Raw genomic sequence first — 21583 nt, forward strand, 5'->3', positions numbered from 1 at the left:
CAGAAATGCTTGTTCAACTGAATAAACATGTATTTCAAGTTACACTTAAAGATGTGAGATAAGGTGTAGCCAAAATCAGTGGACTTTCTAGGGGAACCCAGGGGTTTTCTCTTTCCCATTCCACTGAAGCTGAATCTGGCTTGAAGATACATGAGATTTCTTCTGTCCCAGTGTGATACGTGTGGCTGCTGGTCTGTTGTTGGCTAAACCTCATCGCTTCCCTGAATACCTTCACAAAGAGCATCTGTTCAAGTGTTTCCCTGAGCAGGCTCCTGAAATTGCTTCCCAGATTTATGCATTTCTCTACTACTAAATTGCCCATCTCCATTTGGCCTTCTTACTTGCTCTAACTGATTTATGGGCACAGACCTCCACAGATGCAAGACCTTTGAGCTGAAAACCTGCACCCATTTGGTTTATTGGCACAGTTTGTATTTATTTCCTGGGAGGCCAGTTCTGGTCTTGTGCTTGTTGGATGACATGTGTGGTTTCCAGCCAGACGTCCATTTAAATAAGAGTACTGTAATTAAAAGGATCTGGCTAAGGAAATTGCACAGATTAGAGCAGACAGCTGTGATTTGAAAGGAACAAGCACTGTTGTTGTTTTAAATAGCCAGCTCTCGACTTGCTGCCAGAGATGCTTACATTAGGTCTTATGGATAAAAATCTTCCTTCAACTGTTAGAATATAAGTGAAGAGAACTCTATTTCCCCCTCCAAAATATGTGATGAGCAGTAGACAACAACGGGAAGATAGTAATCAACTTCAGCCTGGAGATGACTAACCTCAGATGCATACACACCAGAGAGAAGCTTTTGAGGATAAGAAATACTGCATTCATCTTATTTTATTCATGCATTAATCATAGAATCATAGAATGGTTTGGGTTGGAAAGGACCTTAAGATCATCTAGTTCCAACCCCTCTGCCATGGGCAGGGACATTTATGCACAAAAGCTGAGATTCCCAAAACAGACGTTTAAACTGGGAACATAACTCATTGCACAGATACTCTTCTTGCAGAAAAAAAGGTGCCACTCCTGTTTTTGTAGGTATAATTCAGTGTGGAAGGGATTGGTGTCCTGGGTTCAGCGCTTAAACCACGACAATTGGTCTGAATCAGCCTCCAGCTTCTGCAGGGACCTGGTGTTGAAGTTATGGCTGATGAAGACGCAAGGGGATCAGTGTGGTGTATACCAAGGATTGGGAAGCAAGCCTTGGTGATCAGTTCTGCTCTTTATTCAATATAGAATTCAATGGCATCCAGAAATGTGATTCATTCATGAATCTTCCCACTAGTGAGTTGCAACTTACCTTGTTTAATAGAGCCCATTTCAAGCTTGAAATCGAGCATGTGCTTAAAACAGATTGTTACATCTGGCCAGGGTCTTTGATAACTTGAAAGAGTCAGACTCAAAAAGATGTGCAGGAATTCAGGTAACACCAGCTTGAGATGGCTGAATGGGTTGGACAATGCTGGGCTGGGGACCAGAGGAGATCTGGGATTTATTTCTGCCTCTTCCACTGGTCTCCCAGGGAGCTTGTTCATCTGTCCTTGTGTTATACAAGCACTGTAGAGTCACTCATCCCCTTCTAGCGAGCCTTGAGATCTGCTGGTAAATATCAATGGCACTAACTGGTTATTAAGTGGATTTGCAATGTTTGCTGATGCCGTTTGTACAAATCAGAGTGGAGAGTGCCAGTGTGGGCTTAGAGAACAATGAGGAGAAGTGAAGAATCTGAAAAAGAAACTGCTTTCTTTCCAAAACCATCACAGTCATCTTTTCCTTCCTCTTTTTGAGTGCTTTCTGGGTGGGTTGTTTTTTGGCTTTTTATTTTTAGCTTACCCCTCCCCACCCCTTACTGTCATCTTGTCTCATTCTTTAGGAAAACCTCTTTTTCGTCATGGAATACCTCAATGGAGGAGACCTCATGTTCCATATCCAGAGTTGTCATAAGTTCGACCTTCCCAGAGCAACGTAAGATGTTATTATTACTTGCAGGTCACACACATTTGGTTGGGAGAAGCAAAGGCAGCAGCTGCAGATGCCAGTTGATTTTATTCCCAGCTCAGCTACTGTCTTGTAGAGGAAACCTTGGGCATATCATTTGACCTCTCTACACCCTACACAGCTGCAAAGAGGAGATAATGCTTGTGCTGGAAGTGGAATCACTCCCTATCCCATCTCTCTCAAAACTGAGCAAAACAGACGTGCAGTTCACCACCCCAACTCAACAACGGGCTTGGAGCAAGTCACTTCCTCTCCCTGTCTTCTTTCTCCTCCCACAGAAGGCTTTTTAGAGTCTATCCACACAGTTGATTTCAGTCAGACATAACCTTACTTTACATTCTTGGTCAACCAGGAAAGCTATTTCTGTCTGGAAGCGTTGCAGCTGCTGCTACACCCTCATCAGCATTGCATCTGCCTGCAGGCTTTTCCTTAAGCCTGCAAACCAGGGACCTCCTTCTGTCCCTTAGGCTGCCCTGCTTGCTGGATTAGTCCCCTTCCCAGAAGTGCAGTCCCTCAGAGAGGGACCATTCAATCCAGCTGAGACCTCACCTCTGGAAGTGCCTCCACCATAAAGGGCCCCAGCCATGCCTAATATCTTATATTCAGGGGAAGTTCAGGTTGGATATAAGGAAGAAGTTCTTCCCTGTGAGGGTGCTGAGGTGCTGGCACAAGTTGGCCAAAGTAGTAAATGCTCCATCCCTGGCAGTGTTCAAGGCCAGGTTGGACAGAGCTTTTGGGGACATGGCCTAGTGTGAGGTGTCCCTGCCCATGGCAGGGAGTTGGAACTGGATGATCTTAAGGTCCTTTCCAACCCTATCCGTTCTCTTTGTTGCACTCTTTGGGTTCTTACTCAGCCCATAATAGGAGGCCCAAATAATGACATCGTGGACCCAACCTTCACCCCAGGTGTGCCACCATCAAAGAAACCCCACAGATGCATTTTCAGCCATCTGTGGAACCAAATATCTTGTTCTTTACAACACAGGTGGCCTGTAGCCAAGCTGCAGGGCCTGCTTAAGCTGAGGTTCCCGCTCCAGTGATCAGAGGTGGAGCTATTGTTTGTTAGAAGTAATGGGATTTTCTCTTTTCCTCTTTAAGGTTCAAGGAGGGGGGAGGAAGGGGAAGAGATAAAACTTATTGAAAGTGCAAAAGGTAAATTTAAACAAAAAATGAATACACCAGTAGAAAATTAAAAATGTATTTAGATTTGATGAAAGTAAATAGAAGAATTAGAACAAATGAAAGGTGCTTTAAATCCTTCTGCAAGCAAAGGGTATTTTGAAAGTCAATATTGAAACCACACCAGGAATTAAATTTTTATTTAATAATTCAAAAACCCAAACCAAACCCTCATTTAAATCAGTGTTTAATTTGATGGTTTATTTCAAAAGCATTTGAATGTTCAGGATTAAGGGTCAATACATCGAAGACTGAGGAAGCAGAGCTGTACATCACTGGAGGAGTGCAGCATCCTGCGGTTACATTCCCTTCTGGAGAGCACATTCGTTGTGCTTCAGCCTTATGCTGCCTCTTTGCAGCAGGATGTGGTGCTGTGCTTCAGGCAGAAATGTGTTGAGAACAAAGATCTCAAGCTCAAAAAGACTCCAGAGAAAGGCCACCAAGCTGCTGGCTACTTCATGTCTCGGGTAAACTTTCAACAGCAAGTCATAAATCTGAGCTGCAAAGAGGTCTGTTTGACAAGACAAGGAGAATGCCTGTGGTCCCCACACCCAGATGCCCACCAGCCTGTCTATTGCTGAGATCACTCCACGTTTTGTGCTACTGAACATGGCAAATTATAGCTGCACTTTCAAGGTCTGAGGCATTAACTGCAATTCGCAGTTTGCAGCCTGGTGAATCACTAACTCACTGATTTACTCTGACTATGTAAATCAGGGCATAGACAGATACCATCAGGTCTGCTTTATTGCACTGGGGACCATAGCTTGAGGCAAGGAAGGGTAAGCAATAGGAGCTGGATGGTGGTTTTTTGCTGCACAGTTGATATGGAGACATCCTTGGCATTGAAGGACGTGTCCTCAGAGTCAGTTACATGTAAAAAGAAATGCAGGTAGCCGTGTAGTGTGCCTTTCAAATCCCTGAAGTTGAGTAGGCTCCAAGTGTCTACCAGTTCCCAAAGTGGTTTCAGTAGGAGTCTGGCTGCTAGCCATGTGGCATGCTTTTGGGAATCTCACATCATCCACCAGTTCCCTGTAAAACCCAGTTACACCAAGCCTTCCAGGGGCACTCCAAGCATTCTGTGACCTTAATGAAGGTTTTGGCTTATGTGGAGACAAAGCTTCCACCTTTTTGGGTCTGGTTGAAAATACCTGTTGGGCAGCATCCATTCTAATCTGTGCCTTCTGTCACTCAGGTTTTATGCTGCTGAAATCATATGTGGACTCCAGTTCCTCCATTCCAAAGGCATAATATACAGGTAATTTTACTCTTTAGTGTCTAATATGTTACATCTTTTCTGCTTTCCCTGCAAGCACTAATGGAAAATGGGAGACTGTTTTTTAGATGTGCTTACTGGTATTGTATTTTTATGCATATTTCCTGTTTACAGAACCTGGCTGCTTTATTTTGAAGGGAGAGTGTAGAAAAGGCAGTTTTGAGCCCTTTTTGAGAATCCAGTCCTATTTCAGTTAACATTAAAGCACATCCTTTGGTGCATTTACGCTGAGTCATTCCTACAGCACCCAGCATAGGTACTCAGTTTAAGCTTTCCATGAATGAAGGTCAAGCTAGCCATGAGGAATTTGGTATATCTGCTATGCTGATTGCACTAGGACTGTAGTGTCAAGCCCAGCTCAAGTAACAACAGCAGGGAGACAATGATAAACCCTAATTTTGGGGTTATTAACAAATCTGCTGTGGACAGTTCCATAGGGAGATGGGTTTTATGTCACCTCTCAGATTCATTCTTACCATGAGTCCGAGCTAGCTGCCCAAGCTCTTCTTGTAGCTAGCAGAGAGGAGGGGGCTCTTTTAGGTTCATCAAACCTCTGTTAGTGTGCATCAGAAATGTCCATTTCTACCAGCAGGCATCACAGGGAGCTAATGGGGACTAGGTGGGACACTGCAACTGCATTCGGACAGAAGAGTCCTTTCCCAAAAGTTATTGGTATGAACTTACTCCACAGTGCATCAGTCTATCAAATCCCAAGGAGAAGTCCTCTACTACAAACCCACCCATTCCAGCTTCTGCTTGACTTCCCTGGGAGGCTCAAAGTTATGCACAGATGCTTTGATCTAATGCACAAGTGTTGTGCTTCAAGACCTATATAAAAGGACAGAGACAAGATGGGAGCAAGAAAGGCTGCAGAAATCAGGCCACAGTCTGTTTTCCCATGGCCAAAATGAGGGATTGAGTTTCTGAGCAGCTCTATTCCAGCTCATCCTCATGGCAAAAGTTGATTACTACATTGCAGGCTTCTGCAAAAGGAAGCAAATAGCTTGTCACAAACAATCAAGAAAGCTCACTAAAACAGTGATGTTTGCCCAGACCAAAATGAGCTTATTTCAATGTTTGTCATGTAGTTTGAACATTAGAACAAACACTAAAAGTGAATGGCTTGTCTACAATCCACTCTCCTATTAAAATCCAAGCTTCAACTTATATAACTCAACTTATTATTCATTATTAGTACTCATGTGGGAGCCATTTATAGTCTTTATTGACCAGTGATGGTGGTTGCGTAAACGTGAGATCAATATCACTGGTATTACGCTAACATGATATTTGGGATCCCAGCAAGTTTCCAGGTCTAATTATTGTACTGGATGACTGAAGTGCCCAATTCACTCTGCCATGTCTGTCATTTCTACTCAGATTTCTCAGAAAAGTTGATTAAATATATCTGTATTATCAGAGACAAACTAGTACAGTACTGCGTATTTAGCCAAGTGTTCACTGAGGTCAATAGCTGGGGAGGGCTTACCCCAGTCCATAAAACCCTCCCCTGCCATAAAATAGACAGTCATCTCTCTGAAGAGGGCCTACAGGGATGCTGGAGAGGGACTCTTCACCAGGGACTGGAGTGATAGGACAAGGGGTAATGGGTTTAAGCTGGAACAGGGGAAGTTCAGGTTGGATATAAGGAAGAAGTTCTTTACTGTGTTGGTGGTGAGGCCCTGGAACAGATTGCCCAGAGAAGCTGTGAATGCTCCATTCCTGGCAGTGTTCAAGGCCAGGTTGGACAGAGCCTTGGGTGACATGGTCTAGTGTGAGATGACCCTGCCAATGGTAGGGGGTTGGAACTGGATGGTGTTAAGGTCCTTTCCAACCCAAACCATTCTATGATTCTATGACATTGTGACTTTGTGTCAAGACTGTTAATGCTGAATTTTTTGTTTATAATTCGCATTTTTATTCAGAATTCCTACATCAGTGGTGTGTCAGGGTTTGGGACCCATTTCTTCATGACAGGAAAGAGATGTTTAGAGTCTGGAGCCTCGGGAAATGTGGGCAAATTGGGATATTAGACACTGAGTAGCATGGTGATGGGAAAGAAATGGCTCATTCCCATGAGCTGGTTAAGCATTGCTTTGGGTATTGAAGTTTAACCAGCCCTACTCCTTTTTCCTGTTTTTTTCATTGAAGACAATGACAAGGAGGTCAGTTGAACACACAGTCATGAGTATCTCAGTCAGAGCTAACTAAGCATTTAGGAATAGACATAATTTTTGCAACTACATCACTTGCGATGTAGTAAGAATAATGAATCCAGCTGTTCCGTCTCACGCACACACATTTAGAACTGTTGGCTTAAATGTTAATGAATGAGCTGAGGCTTTTTTGGCAGAAACTCCCAGCCCTGGAGCCAATGAGTTTGAGACTCATCAAAATAATGAAAGCGAACTGTAGGTGATGGGTTTTTGTTTTGCTTCAATCTATCAGATGAATAAAAGCAGTGCTGGCAGCCAGAGATTGATCTCAATGGTGTAACTAAAATTAGTCATTCCAGCTGGAAATTGTGACAACGCGAGTGTCTGCCACTTGGAAAGCGAGTGTCTTGGTTGTCTTTATATTCCTTTTTGATTTATGACTCCCCCTTTTACTTGGGCCATATTCTAGCAGCAACAAACAATTGCCCCATGACAAGAATTTAGTGTGTAGACACTATAAGGTCTCCCACCCTGATTGGGATCTGGCTGAAGGAGCTTTGCACGGAGGAAGGCACAACTACCATCTTTCCTGCAGTTGTAGGCAATCATCTCAGGAGCATCATGCATTAGAAATTACCTTATTTGAAGGAGTCAAAGCCATTTTGGAAAACAAAAACACATTGTAAAACAGTTGTCAGCGGGGGATAGCTATATACCAGCCTTGTGGATAGGACTCATGCCTGAGATGTGGAAAATGTGTGTAGGCTGTGAATCATTAGAGGTTGGAAAAGACCAATTATATCCTCAGCTGTGGCCACAAGCAGATGTGTCTGGGTGCTTTGGGAGCCCTAAGAAGCATCAGTGATTGATAGTATGGGATAGGCAGTGCAGGAACATGGGTGCTCTAAGACCAGGTAACCCAAATTCCACCTGCATCCCAGGTGAAGTGCAGCATCACTGATACAAGCATCTCCTTGAGTCATTATTTCAATGAAAAGCTAAACTTCTAGGTAAGACACACAACATTTACCACAGAAGCCATGCCAGCCTTCCTTTCTTTCTGCCTTGTTCTTTCTTTCTGCACACGCTTTTCTCTCCTTTCAGAGGTTGTTCCTATGTGAGTCCCTCTTTGTTCTGTCAATGGCCATGATCCATCATCTCACTTGATTTTTTCCCTTCTCTGTGCAGTTCTTTCTCTTTCTGACCTCTTTGCTTCCCGCAGTAGCTCAGAGCCTGAAACCTCTGACAACAGATTGGCAGCTATGTTTGAAGGGCTTTGTAAACCCCCAGGTCTCAAATAGTGCAGCACAGAGGTGAAAAGGTGGTGGGTATTTTGCTGATGTCTGGGATTATTCTGACTCTCTGCAAGTCATGTAGGGCTTGTGTATCCTTACCTATTTGTAGAGCCTGCACTGAGATCTAGTAGCAGCTTCAGAGAACACTGAGATTTCCATGGATGGAGGAAGTGAGCATTACCTGGTCCCTTCTTGCTCACTCTCTCCAGGCTGTGTTAGGGCAGAAGCACACACAGGCTTCACTATTCTGCATTCTTGAAGGAGGCAGCTTTTAGGAGATGTCTTGGGTAACATCTCCAGCAAATAACCCAGTGCTGGGATGGGAGGAATGAGGAAGAGAGATATTGAAGTCCAAGAGAGCAGTTTCTCATTCAGCCCTCAGCTTTCCTTTTTAATTGCAACATGTAGGCACCACACAGAGGCACATAGCAAGTTAATAAGCATAATCTACTAAAATAACTTGTGTGGCTCCATAATGCTTTAAAGGAGGGTTTTCCTTCTCTTCCTCCGCAGAGACTTGAAGCTAGACAATGTCCTCTTGGACAACGAGGGGCACATCAAAATCGCTGACTTTGGGATGTGCAAGGAGAACATGTTTGGAGATGCAAAGACAAGCACTTTCTGTGGGACTCCTGACTATATCGCTCCTGAGGTAGGTGTGGAGTCCAAGGGAGGTCAGCAAGATGCTGTGGGACAGAGAACATAGCCTGCTTTTGAGCAGTTCCAGGTTGGAAAGTGGATTTCAGTTTGACTCAGAGTCCTTGTTGCTGTCTGGCATTGCATATTTGTGTGGCTTATTCATGTTTTGTGCAAATGGGTCTGGGAAGCAAGTGGTGCTTGACTTACCCAAGAAACAGAATGCTTAATGGAAATCCAGTTTGGGCCATGGCAGAAGAAGCTCCAAAAGGTAGGTCCTGCAATTTAGGGACAGAAGCAGCATGAGGAATGGGAATCATGTTCCCTAGCAAGCTAACAGTAGGAGCCTTCCATGGCTGTAGAGGCTCCGTGATAGCTGGTAGGGAGCTGCGGGCACTTCTAAGGCATGATGTTCATCATAACCTGAGAGATAAAATAAAGAGAGGTGGGACAGAACGGCTGCCTGGACCTGATTCTCCCTCATTGATTGACCACCTTTCAGATAAAGAGAGGCTGCATCCATGATAAATATTCCCTCTGGGATATGCTCTGATGCTTGAATTGGGATAACACCCATAAGCTTGGACTTCTTTCTCACTCAGACAGGTTCTCAGCTGGCTGCAAACACAGCCTCTACTGCGAGCGTCCTCACAGAGCTGAATAAGACACTATATGCTCTGAAAAGGCTCTGCCGTCAGAGGCGTAACCTTAAAACTGAGCACAGGCTTGAAGATCTGCCTAAACCAAAAACAACCAATAGCTGCTTGTAGAAGGGATGGAGATGCTTGGAGACATAAACATGAGATTGACCGAACATCCTGATTTCCCCCTCTAAATAACAGCAGTCAGAGGTAGAGGCATTGCTCACTGGAGGACAAGTGGGACCTGACTTCCTGACTCTGGGCTCTGGATTACCTGCTTCTTTGTTTTACCTGTGCATGGTGCCAGAGCACCTCATGTCACTGCAGGAATCCATCCCTGGAGCACAACTTGCCTCCTGGTGAAGGAGTCTCTAAACCTAGACGTTATGGAGTTGTATCAAGGCCGGGCTGTGCCTGAGCTAAGAAGGGGAAGGCAGAGCTTGTAGCTTGTGTAAAGGTCCCACTCTGTTTCCTTGTTTCAGGAAGGCTGGGGCTTGCATGGAGTCAGTCTCCAAGCTCCACGCAAAAGCATACCAATAGTTCCTCTTCTCCTTCTGCTATCTACTGATACCTGCTGGAGAAAAGCTGAACTTGGGCTCTATGTGCCCATGCAATAAAACTGGGTAGTCACAGACCCCACCTTGCCCATAGCAAGGTCCTTTGCCCTTCCCCTTATTCCTTTCCACAATTCCACAGACAGAAACTTGTTCTTTTTTTTTCTTCTGGTAAATTTAGATCTTTTGGACTAGATCCCTCCAGAAAAAACTTCCTTAACCTGGTGACTTCACACAATGATAGATCTTATTACGGAGAGGCTTTGACTAATTAGGTGGCAAATTTGGGCCAAAGAAAACATTTTTCACCTCAGAGAAGAACCTACGAGTCACCCATGCATCATGTCTGACATCACTCTGAAATCCATTTATTTGCCTTTCAAGATCTCATTTCCTGATGTTAGTGTTTTCATGATGGATATTGGTACGTTTCAAATAGCTTTTAAAGCTTTTGGTTTTTTCTCCCTCTACTATAATTCATTGATCTTTTGCTGTGCACCAAGGGCATGATTCTGATTTAGGCTGCACCACTGCTGACATGAAGGCTGGTGTCTTCAAATCAATTGGATTTGTATTACCTAAGAGCGGGCATAAGCGTGCTCTGCAATCAAGTTTCAATTGTCTTTTATTCCACTTCACTATGCTTTTATTTAAGAATAAAACAGCTATTTTCTGATCCTAAAGAAGAAGAAAAGAGAGAGACAAGTGATAATCCATTATCTGTGATTTTACTTCATAGGAAAGAGAAAGACTAAAACAGCGCAGAGTTTTGTTTCTGCACCATCATTTATTTTAGAGATTCAGTGGATGCATATAAAACATTTTACCTTTAAATGGAAAGCTCTGCTGGAGTTTATGGATCATCTCTCCTGCTCGAGGCAGGAGCACTGGGCTTATTGACAGTGTTCCAATGCAGCTGCAAGCACTGTAATCTGTTACAGACCCAGCACCTTGCCTACAGCCACGCGCATGAGGGGGCTGTGGGTCAGTACACAGGCAGTTCTTCTATTTCAAAAAAGATATGACCAAAAACCACTTAAACTGAAATGAAATTGCTGAGTTTATTTTTTGTTTTCAGAGAATTGTGAAGCCAATAAATCTTTCCTTTGCCATAAAACATTAATTTCAATTTCCAGACACTTTATGCTTTAAGAAGTAAAGCCTTCTGAAAATAATGTGTCTTTTTAGAATCATAGAATTGTAGAATGGTTTGGGTTGAAAAGGACCTTAAGATCATCCAGTTCCAACCCCCTGGGCAGGGGAGCCTCACACTAAACCATGTTGCCCAAGGCTCTGTCCAACCTGGCCTTGAACACTGCCAGGGTTGGAGCGTTTACCACATCTTTGGGCACCCTGTTCCAGCACCTCAGCACCCTCACTGTGAAGAACTTCTTCCATAGATCTAACCTGAACTTCCCCTGTTGTAGTTTAAACTCATGTCAGATGAGAAAATTGTCTAGGTTCCTTGATAACCAAAAGAGACAAATATGGGGTTGTATTTTACAGCAGGTAGGTACAGCTCATGGCAAGGGGGTTGGAACTAGATGATCTTAAGGTCCTTTCCAACCCTAACTATTCTATGATTCTATTATTTAGCTGGATGTCTAAAACTGGACTAATTCTCTCCTTGACTGTAAGAGGAGCTAACAACAAGTGGTTAAGCTCTAAATATCTCCATAATGCATATCTAAAGGCATCTGAGATTACTTTGACTTCCCCAGAGAGGAAGTTTGAGAAGTTAGTGGTGTCTGGCCAATTTTGTAGGGGAAAAAAGTGCCACATCCCTTCTTAGGAGAGGTCATCACTCCAGTTGGCTTCCCCCTGGTCCCACACACTGGATGTAGCCCTCACTTTATAGCTAACACAGAAAGGAACAAGCCAGTGGACCGACTGAGGACAAATTCCCATTCCTCCACTCAATTGGTCTCAAGAGAACAGATCAGCAACCACTTTCTCATGTTTTTCCTGGGGCAGCTTTTGCTGGGGTAGGTTCACACCATTTCTAGTGACTGATAGTCCTGAAGTACCCTTACACTTCCACATCTGTGATTTTAAAACAGAGTGAATTAAGTCAGTCCCAAAATGCTAATGCTTCACCATTTGTCTTCTTGGACTTCACAAACTGATTGGAACCCTTGGGATAACTTGGAGAGCAGGTTAAAGATGTCTTGTCTCACTTCTTATGTTTGAGATCTCCCTGCTAGCCAAGGATTTGTTCAAGTAACTTAAGAGGTACATTCAACCTGTTGTCTGCAGTGTGAAGGACTGTTTAGGTAGCCAGGGGTGGCTGTGACTTGGATGGATTTCCTTGAATCCCAGCCTTTGCACCACGGGTAGATGCTCTGGCTCATGTGCAGGCAGAGGGAAGCACCTCTGCTATCCCACTCAGTGCAAAGTCAGTTGGAAGGTCAGGATCTGGCCCCCCTTTTGAAGCTGAAATGCTCCTGACAGACACTTCGCATCTGTCGTTGTCACTCCTCTCTTTGGATAGATACTGCTGGGGCAGAAGTACAACACCTCCGTTGACTGGTGGTCCTTTGGTGTCCTCCTGTATGAAATGCTTATTGGCCAATCTCCTTTCCATGGCCAAGATGAAGAGGAGCTTTTCCAGTCTATCCGCATGGATAACCCATTCTACCCTCGCTGGCTTGACAAGGATGCAAAGGACATTTTGCTGAAGGTAAGTATTACCACACATAGAATGAAAGTCTTTTTGCCACAATTGTCATCTTTGATTGTGCATCTTCAGCTGTTATTCAGAGAAACACATTTAGTGTGATAGACCAAGAAAGAGTCGTTCTATTGTCTGTGTCAAAGCACACCTGGCCTAAGTCATGAGGCCACCTCTGTGTCTTCTTTCTCCTGAGTTGTGATGATGCCTACCCCATAGAATATGTAGGATCACAGGGTATCAGATACCAGCAGAAATAAGTTTCTTTGCAGAGGAATCCCTAAGGTGCAAAGCATGTTAAATCCTGGAAAAGATACTCTGCCAGGCTTCAAACTAAGTGTTACAGTGACTTTCTTGATAACTTTGCCTTTGAAGCAGTTCTTGTGCCTTAGATATGAGTATATCTAGGGAGGATTGCTTCGGTGTTGAGCTTGATTTTCACTAGAGGATATTTTGCACCTTTGCACTGAGCTAAAGAGCACGAAAACGAAGCCTGAGCTGTGTCCCGAAGTGGTAGAGCTGCTCAAGCTTGTAGCACCATCTCATCTGATTTTTGACCCTTTGGATCTCCTACATAGCAATGCATAGTGTCCTTTCTGAGTAGAGCACTCTTCTGTTTCCCTATAATGGGCATCCTCCTCATCTTTTAGGTTCCCTTACATTAATGGACTGATTTTTTTCATTGCCTCCTTCTCAGCTCCATGCCATTCAGCCCTGTAGCCTTTCTGGCTTGGGATGCAAGTCATTCTAGAGTTGCAAAATAGAAATGCAGTTAAGTCACAACTGCTCTAACAAGTTCCCTCCCCTCAGTTGGGCTTTGGACTGATGTTGAACACGATCTAAGCTAAGGCATTGTAACTCAAAAGGGAGCATAGTAAGAGAGCATGTACAGAGGGTTATAATGGCTCAGCTAATGTGGGGTAACCCATTCCTCACAAGGTTTTGGTCATATTTGACCTACAGTCCCTACCTTCATTTCTGCATTTACATAGTGACAGGACAACATACAGCATTCCATTACAAGAAAATGAAGAACAGGAGATTATTTTAGCATGTGTGCTGTGCACAGCAGGGCTCTGAGGTTTAGGTATCACTATAAAATGATAATGAAAACAATCAAAAGCAGTTTTCCAGGAAGATATTTGGAATGTCTATTTCTGGGACATACACTACCATTTTTCTGCACAAACGACCTGTACTTCTGTCAGGATTAGAGATAGTAATCACCTCTGTAGCAATCAATAAACTTCCTTGCTTAGGAAAAAAAAACTAAAAACCTCCATTATGGGCTATTCTCAATGCCACTGACTCTGGATAATCAAATATTACACCCTGCTTAGTGCCTGTATTATCAGCACAGATTTTAACCTATGGAATCTGCACTGCTGTGTATCGGTTGCCTGTAGGACACGTCAGTTTTGGTGAGGCTTTGCCCACAGTGTTAACAAATACCCAATGTTTGGGGTTTCTTCTCTAACAGGCCCTCAATGGTCCATACAACTGGTTCTTTTGCTGCCACTTTTGGCATTAGTCATTTCTATTTGTTCTTTGCTGAGTGGTATCTGTTGTATGCTCACTGTTGGCCAAATAGAGTAGCAAGAAACTTCTACTGTATGTAACCCAACTCCATCTCGAGGTGAACTCCAATGGTAAAGTGCTTTTGAAGATCTGCCCTTACGTCTGCAGTAGGACATACTGGCTGTGTCCAGGTCCCCTGCTATCAAGTGTTGCCACTATTCCTCTCCATTGACTTCAGAGGGATCTAGAATCTGTCACTCTATGGGCCAGCTGCAGATGTAAAGCTGACTTTTAAACCACTCATACCCACCATTACAGCAGTACTTCAACACTGCATCCTGCTCACAAACATTGAGAGTAGCTCTGAAGCATTTAGCTCTCCTGAAACTCTCCCCCAAAACCACTTCGCTGCTTCCAGAGCCAAATGACTCCTGTATCACCATAAAAACATCTATGGCAAAACAGGCTGTGTTTACACTGAACTGAAGAGTGGGCTCACACCTGCATGTGGCTGATGGTGAGAAGATATGCTCCACTTCTAGCTTTTTGCTGTCTTCAGCAGAATTAGTCGTGCACAGGACTTGTAGCCTGCAGTGTGCAGCAAACACAAGCCAGCTATCTGAACTGGGAGTCTTTTGACAAAGTAGATATTGTCAGCATCCGAGCTGCTCAGTGGATGGAAGCAAGCGCTTCCAGGGTGACTTTTATCTCGTCTTTAAGCATGTAAAGGAGGTCAGATGATTTACACCTAAGATGACTTTTGGTCTATTAAATATAAAGGGTCAAATACTGACAGTCCGGGTGCACAAGGGTATAGGAGATGAATGCAAGCCCACATAGTATTTGTCTCCAATTATGCTTATATTTAAAATCTTTCTGATAACAAGAAATTGTGCAAACAAACATTTACAAATGCAGTATTTCACCTCTGTAGTTGCCTATTTGCATGATAAGACACATGTATTGTTGCCGCTGTAGCAAATTGTCCTCTTTCTCCTGCAAAGGGAAAATAGGACCAAGATCTCTCAGTTTTGGCATGTTCAGCTTAGAATCCAAACTGGTTCCCTAATCAGAAATGTAGTAAGGTTGAAGAGTCTTCCCACTCTCACCAACCATCTTCAGTTTGAAGTCTGAGACCCTGTCTGGTAGAACTGTCCTAATGAATACACTGTAATTGATAAAAGACTAAGTTAAATCTCCCTCTTCAACATTCTAGCTTTTTGTGAGAGAACCTGAGAGGAGGCTGGGAGCAAGAGGGAACATCCGCCAGCATGCCTTCTTCCAGGAGATAAACTGGGAAGCTTTAGAAGAAAGAAGGATGGAGCCTCCTTTCAAACCGAGAGTGGTAAAGATGCTTCTTCCAGTTCCACCCATCTCATTTATTTCTGTCCTAAATCATTCATTCCCCAAATATTGAAATCCTCCACCACGTGGCAGGACACACAGTATTGTTATAAACTATCTATTTAGGGACACTGTCCAAAATCTTCAGGTATGGTTCTTTAACATCAGAGACCTCAGACCAAATCCTGTTTAGAGTCACAGAATCAGCATTTTAAAGGTGGATAAATGCCTGCTTTACATTGGAACTTACAGTTTTAGTCACCAAGTGAAGGTTTTCAAAATGCCCTCAGACTTTCAGGGTTGTCTTCTGGAGTTGCCCTTGCAGGTGTCTAAAAGTTGATGGAGGACCTTGATCTTGGACAGTCAGAAAGGAAATGTTGATTCTTACTAAAATGACCAAATGCAGATTAAATTGTTCACAGGCTGTTGGTATGTAGTGTACTTCAGATACAGGCAGCTGAACCATCTACAATTTGGATCTACTACAGTCTTACTCAGTATATGTTTGTCTGTTGGCTGGCCTGCCTGACCTGATCATCATGACTACTATTATGTGATGGCTATAAGCACAAGTCTGGCATGCCCACACCTGAGAAACCATAAATTACTCATCATCATCTCAGTTACCATAGCAGGGGGCTGGATGCCTCTTTAAACACCTTCCCTTAACCACATGAGTACAGCCCGTTCTGTCAGGATTATCTTTCATTGCAGTGCAGGAGGTAAAGAAGGAAAAGCAGTTCAGGTAACAAGGTGGTTGGCTAAGTCAGGATCCTCCTGACTATTAATAACAGTCCTATTAAACTATTAAATTCCTATTAATAACAATAATATAATTTAATTTGACAAGTGCATCATGCTTTCTTTTTATAGTCCTTCACAAGTATTATTTAACTGATGGGCCTAGTGTGCTGTGTTACAAAGCTTCAGCATCCCTGCCAGCAGAATTTATGGATCACAGGCTCAGTGCCTCCTACATAATACTTATTCCCATTACTACTTCAATAGGAGGGTAATAAGCAAGTGATTAGCACTGGTTGCTGGATATTAAGAGCTCAGACAGAAGTTGACAGGTTGCCCAGAGAAGCTGTGGCTGCCCCATCCCTGGCAGTGTTCAAGGCCAGGTTGGACACAGGGGCTTGGAGCAACCTGCTCTAGTGGAAGGTGTCCCTGCCCATGACAGGGGGTTGGAGCTGGATGAGCTTTGAGGTCCCTACAAACACAAACCATTCTATGATTCTGTGAAGTTCACTGCAGTTTGACATGTTACTGTGCATCATTTGGGCTGGAGCAACTAATCATTGTGTAAAAAGCCAAGAGCATATGCATTGCAGGTTCCCTGGCTGAGCTGAGCTTGCTCCCAGTTAGTTAAGCTGAGTCTATAGGAAGCAGCCTGATAGGGCCAGTCCCATTGAAATGAAGATCAGAATATTAGTGGTTTGACATGATTTTTTGCTTCCTTTTCTTAAAGAAATCTCCAAGTGACTGCAGCAACTTCGACAAGGAGTTTCTAAATGAAAAACCAAGACTGTCCTGTGCCGACAGAGCACTGATCAACAGCATGGACCAAAATATGTTCAGCAACTTTTCTTTTGTGAACCCAAAAATGGAGAAAATATTGTGCTGAGATCTGCCTTACATTAAAGAGAAAGGATTCTCTTTAATGGTAAACACTTTGTCACATGAAGACTCTGCATTGTGGTTTTTATCACGAACCTTGCAGAAAAAAGCACCTCAGAGAAAGTTTATACCATGCCTGGAGGCTTCCAGCTTATTCCAGTCTGTAGCAGATGCCAGCCACTCTTCATGATTGATGAAGTTACTTTGTGGTATCGTTTGGTCTCTCTTTTCTCAGTGTTCTTGAAGTTGAGAGCATCTGAAAATGAAGAGGTGCCAAAACCTGTTCCTCACTACTTGTACACACTGCCAGTGGATTTCTCTGTAAGAAAAAACAACTGTATTTGAGTTTCTGGTGATGTCAGTGCCCATTTCTGGGATTCTCACCTAAACCAACCTTCTTCTGAAGGACAAGTTGCATGAAGGTATCTGGGAAGACTTTGGGATGGATATTTTGGTAACCTCTACTTGTACATGTGTGGAATTGTGCATGTATGCACAGTTTTAAGAAGCAGTTTTACTCTCTATACAAATAATGTTTGTAAGGGTTAGGGTTCAACTTCTCTCTGCTGGGACAAAGGCTCTTCAAGTGCCCGTTCCAGCATTTGTACATCTCAATCACAGGCACTGGAGCTAAGGACTTAACCCCAAAGGAAGACTGTGACCGTGGCAAGTATCAAGATCAATGCAGAAAGCACTTGAGCAGGAAGGGTGAGAAACTGCAGTCCATCAGAAAGCCTCAAGAAGCCCTGTTCTAAAGCTTTAACTGTCCTTGCACATACCAGACTCAGAGCAAAATCTGCACTGGGCTTTCTGGAGTTTTATCCTAAGGGTGGAAGAGGTTTCCTCAAACCATTGTTTAAGTGTTGTAAAACTGGCCTTCCTGTCGCAGCAGTGGCTTGTGAGGTAGTAATCTTCTTCTTGAAAGGTAGCAATCAGCCCTTCCAAAGGCTGGTATACTTTCTTTTGCCCCGTATGATGTTCGAGCTTTTTGGCACGTATGGTGGATATAGGCCAACAAGCTACCCAACAGTAATAAGGCAGGACAGCACATCAGTGAGGGTGGTTTTGTTCTTCACCTCGTGGCATTTTGCTGTGTGTTCTATCCCTTTGCAGTCTGTGGAAATGTAGATGAGTTTTAAATAGTCTTTTCTGTGATCCTTTTATCATTGGATCCTTTTAAACAAAGATGTGCTGTTTTCTGAGGTTGGAGGATTGTAGAACTGCCCAGTTACTGCTTGTCACTGGCATAACAGTTAAACACTGGGTCAAATTAAGTCAAAGCCCAAAGAGAGGATTCTGTAATAGCTTAGACCTAGGCAGTCACCCAAGTTGTTAGGCTCTAATTGAAGTGCATAGATTTGGAGCTTCATTGCACCAACCCCTTCAGTCCATGGAGAATAGAAGTTCTAGAAGGTGAATCACCCCAAAATCAGACTCCTCTCAGAGATGCCTTTCAGACCAGGCTGTCAATTTGGAGCTCCCACCAGGATGAATGCAGCCTTGCAGGCAGTGCTGGGATATCACGGCCAGTGTCTGCAAGCATTGAACCCTTCAGGACCAAGAGCAGAAGCGCCTAACATTGACAAGAAGGTTTCAGTCCAGTGACTCTCATGAAATCCTTACTTGTGCTGTGTGAAACTCAGGAGGCATCTGTGCTCACAGTTCGTGCAGCTGGTCACCGTGCTTAGTTAGAATGGTTAACGTGCATTTTTAAATGCCAGTGCTGTTTGTACAGTTCAATAAAACGTTGTGTACAATTGCAAAATGGGCATTGAAGTGATTAAATAGGGACAAAGAAGAGAGGTGCTTATAAAAGCCATTGAAATGGCGCTGCGCTTTCTCGGGAATGTTGCTCGAGGGAATTTCAACCCATAAATACACACGATCAGCAAGAATTCGAGCAACTGTAACTACTTCACAGATCAGCATCTAAAACAAGGATTTGGTGCTTGTAAACATACAAAGAAGAGAGTAACGTTCCTTTTTACTACCAGAAGTTGATACGGCTGTAAATGGGGTGTAGTATCTCAAAGGGGTTGCAGAGCCCAGTGTGCAGAAGTCATTACTGTTAGAGGGCAATTCAGACCATCTTCCTTTGACACTTGAATGAGGCTGGATCAGCCAAGTCCTGGAAGGGCCTGATTCTATTCACTTGCTATGGATGGAGTCTGGATGGCCTGAAGCAGAGTAGAGACTTGTATTTCAAAGCATTTGGAGACTGGCAGTATCCCAATCTAAATAGCTGTTAGGGATGTTTCCTTTACAACTGCACAGTGGTTTGTGCTTGACATCAATGCAGGGACACCCCAAAAGCAAAGACTGAGGAAGGAGGGTGCTGAATCACCTCTTGTGGTTAAGTAACTGAGGAGCAACAGGGTTTAACACCTCTCCGACCAGAAGCAGGGCTCTCTGCACCCTAGTTGTGGCCCCATATGGATAAAGCAGCCAAACATAAGAGTGGCTTGTAAAGGAGGACGTTTGAGTAACTGCTAGAGCAGAGTGTTAGGCTTACTGTAGGGCTTTTGATGTAAACCACAAGAAGAAGTGCCTGCTTCTGTGCAAAGTGTCTTCAGCTTAAAAACCCAATCAGCCCATTGAGGATGATGGGGGAGGGAGATGGGAACGTGCATGCTGTGTGTCTCACTGGTGCCACAGCCTGAAAACCCTCCCAGCTGTGCTTGTGGTGGGGGAAGAGTGACGTGGTAAGCAGCAAGCGTCTTCCTGTGGTGGCGGCGATTGAGAGATAGGAACTGGTGAGGGCTGAAAGCCAAACACCAGCACGGAAATGAGCAGCAGCCTGGGTACTCGCAGAGATGCTCCTTTGCCTTGGCTAAACCCCTCCATGCCCTTCTTGTCTTTTCTTCTTATTTTCTTCTTTCCCTTCCTCCATTAAAAGTTCATTTTATGATATGGTAGATGAGACTTGCCAGGTTTGGTTTATTCATTTAAGGAGGTGATCCTGCCCTCTCTGCTTGGAACCCACTTGGAACCCACTGCACTGTGTGCAGTTCTGGTACTCTCAGCATACGAAGGACATGGAGCTATTGGAGCAAGTCAAGATGAGGCCACAGGGATGATCAGGGGCTGGAGCACCTCCCATTTGAAGCCAGGCTGAGAACATTGGGGCTGTTCAGCCTGGAGAAGAGAAGCTACGTGGAGACCTCAGAGCAGCTTCCAGTGTCTGAAGGGGGCTACAAGGATGATGGAGAGGGACCTTCATCAGGGACTGGAGTGACAGGACAAGGGGTGATGGGTTTAAACATAAACAGGAGATTTAGGTTAGATACAAGAAAGAAGTTCTTCCCTGTGAGGGTGGTTACCAGGCACATCTTGCAGTGGAGAGGTGTCGCCAGAAGTCCCTGTCTGCCAGTACAGCTCCATAAAGTGAATACTACAGGTAGGTATGCTCCTCCCTTTCCTATTGTATTTGTACCTTAGATATTTAAAACCCAAGTGAGACATCACAGCTGGGACCGAAGCTACTCTCACTCCAAGAGATGCCAGCTAAGCAAGTGCATTGCCTGCACCAGTTAAGATCATCATCAATATGTGGCCCAAAGCGTGCTTTGTGTCAGTGTGAAGACAATGGAGGTCTCAGTGCACACCACAGGAAGCCTTTCAACCTTCCTTGCTTACAAAGAAGTTTCATCTTTGCCATATCACAGCAGCCAAGACAGCACATGCAGAGCTGGTGAAACACAGGAATTAATGCGTTTCTGGCTCTTCTGTAACTGGCAGGGGCTGCAAGCCAGTGCTCCTCTACAGCTCAGTGACTGTACCTGACATGATAGGGTCTCTTCTGCTGTAACAGGCACGATGGAGTCCCTTATTCTCTATATTACCTTAGTGTTTACATACACAAGGATATGAAATAATTGAAAAATAAAAGTGAAACAAAGAAAAAGCAGTCATCGAGTTGTAGAAGATGAAACAAGCACAGAAAAGGAAAGCAGGGAAGAAAGGAGGGGTACAGGTTGATAAAATCTTATACAACATTTCCCTTCATTCAGTGGTTTCAGTTCTAACTCTGCTGTTTTTCTTCAAAGCCACCAATCTGGAGTTGCTTTTGTAGCTGAAGCAAAGGATTTTGGAGATTTGAGAGGATGAGACAGCCTGAGACTAGAACAGGTGAATGGCTCTAATCTGGCCTCTTGGGTAGCACAGAGCAGCCATCCTACCCTGCCATCTTCCCCAGAAATCCAAGTATTTCTGTCCTGAATCTGGATTCAGGTCCCAGTTCAGGTAGCTGAATTCAACTGACAATGGCATAGGAATGCAGTTTGAATGCTCGCTTTTAGCTACCTAACATACTGGGACATCCTGGGGTGTTTTCTGCTTTTGCCACTGGGTTGCAAAAATACCATCTCCTTGATTCCTGTCCTGAAAAGCAACAGAAACAGAGAGCCTTTTCCAAGAGGAAACCTGCCCCTGCTGAGCCTATGGCAGGTAGACTAGACCTATATGCATGTGGTAGCTGCTTGTGGGACATCTGCTGGCACTGAGCTACTGAAACAGCCCGAACTAGAGGCTGGCAATGACATCATGTTTTGACCCTTTAAAGGAAGAGCCTTGTAAGAAGAAACATCAGAAATTAGTCATCAACATGTTTCTTGTAGCTGCTGAAGAAACTTCATGAAGGAATTTCTCCATCTTCCTTGTACATCCTTATTAAGGGGGACCAG

General features: G+C 44.0%; 1 protein-coding gene across 1 annotated transcript in view; it reads left to right on the top strand.

Moving 5' to 3' along the window:
* Positions 1 to 17088, top strand: part of PRKCQ (protein kinase C, theta) — a gene marked incomplete at its 5' end in the record, with an annotated part of 37269 nt that extends 20181 nt beyond the window's left edge. Inside the window, 6 exons of the mRNA XM_010010235.1 lie at positions 1887 to 1978; positions 4386 to 4448; positions 8431 to 8569; positions 12240 to 12428; positions 15154 to 15282; positions 16753 to 17088. Coding sequence (XP_010008537.1) covers positions 1887 to 1978; positions 4386 to 4448; positions 8431 to 8569; positions 12240 to 12428; positions 15154 to 15282; positions 16753 to 16908 — 768 coding nt within the window. The remainder of the gene's footprint in view (positions 1 to 1886; positions 1979 to 4385; positions 4449 to 8430; positions 8570 to 12239; positions 12429 to 15153; positions 15283 to 16752) is intronic.
* Positions 17089 to 21583: the final 4495 nt, after the last annotated feature.

This window comes from Nestor notabilis, unplaced genomic scaffold, assembly GCF_000696875.1.
Source record: "Nestor notabilis isolate BGI_N333 unplaced genomic scaffold, ASM69687v1 scaffold3572, whole genome shotgun sequence".
Lineage (NCBI taxonomy): Eukaryota > Metazoa > Chordata > Aves > Psittaciformes > Psittacidae > Nestor > Nestor notabilis.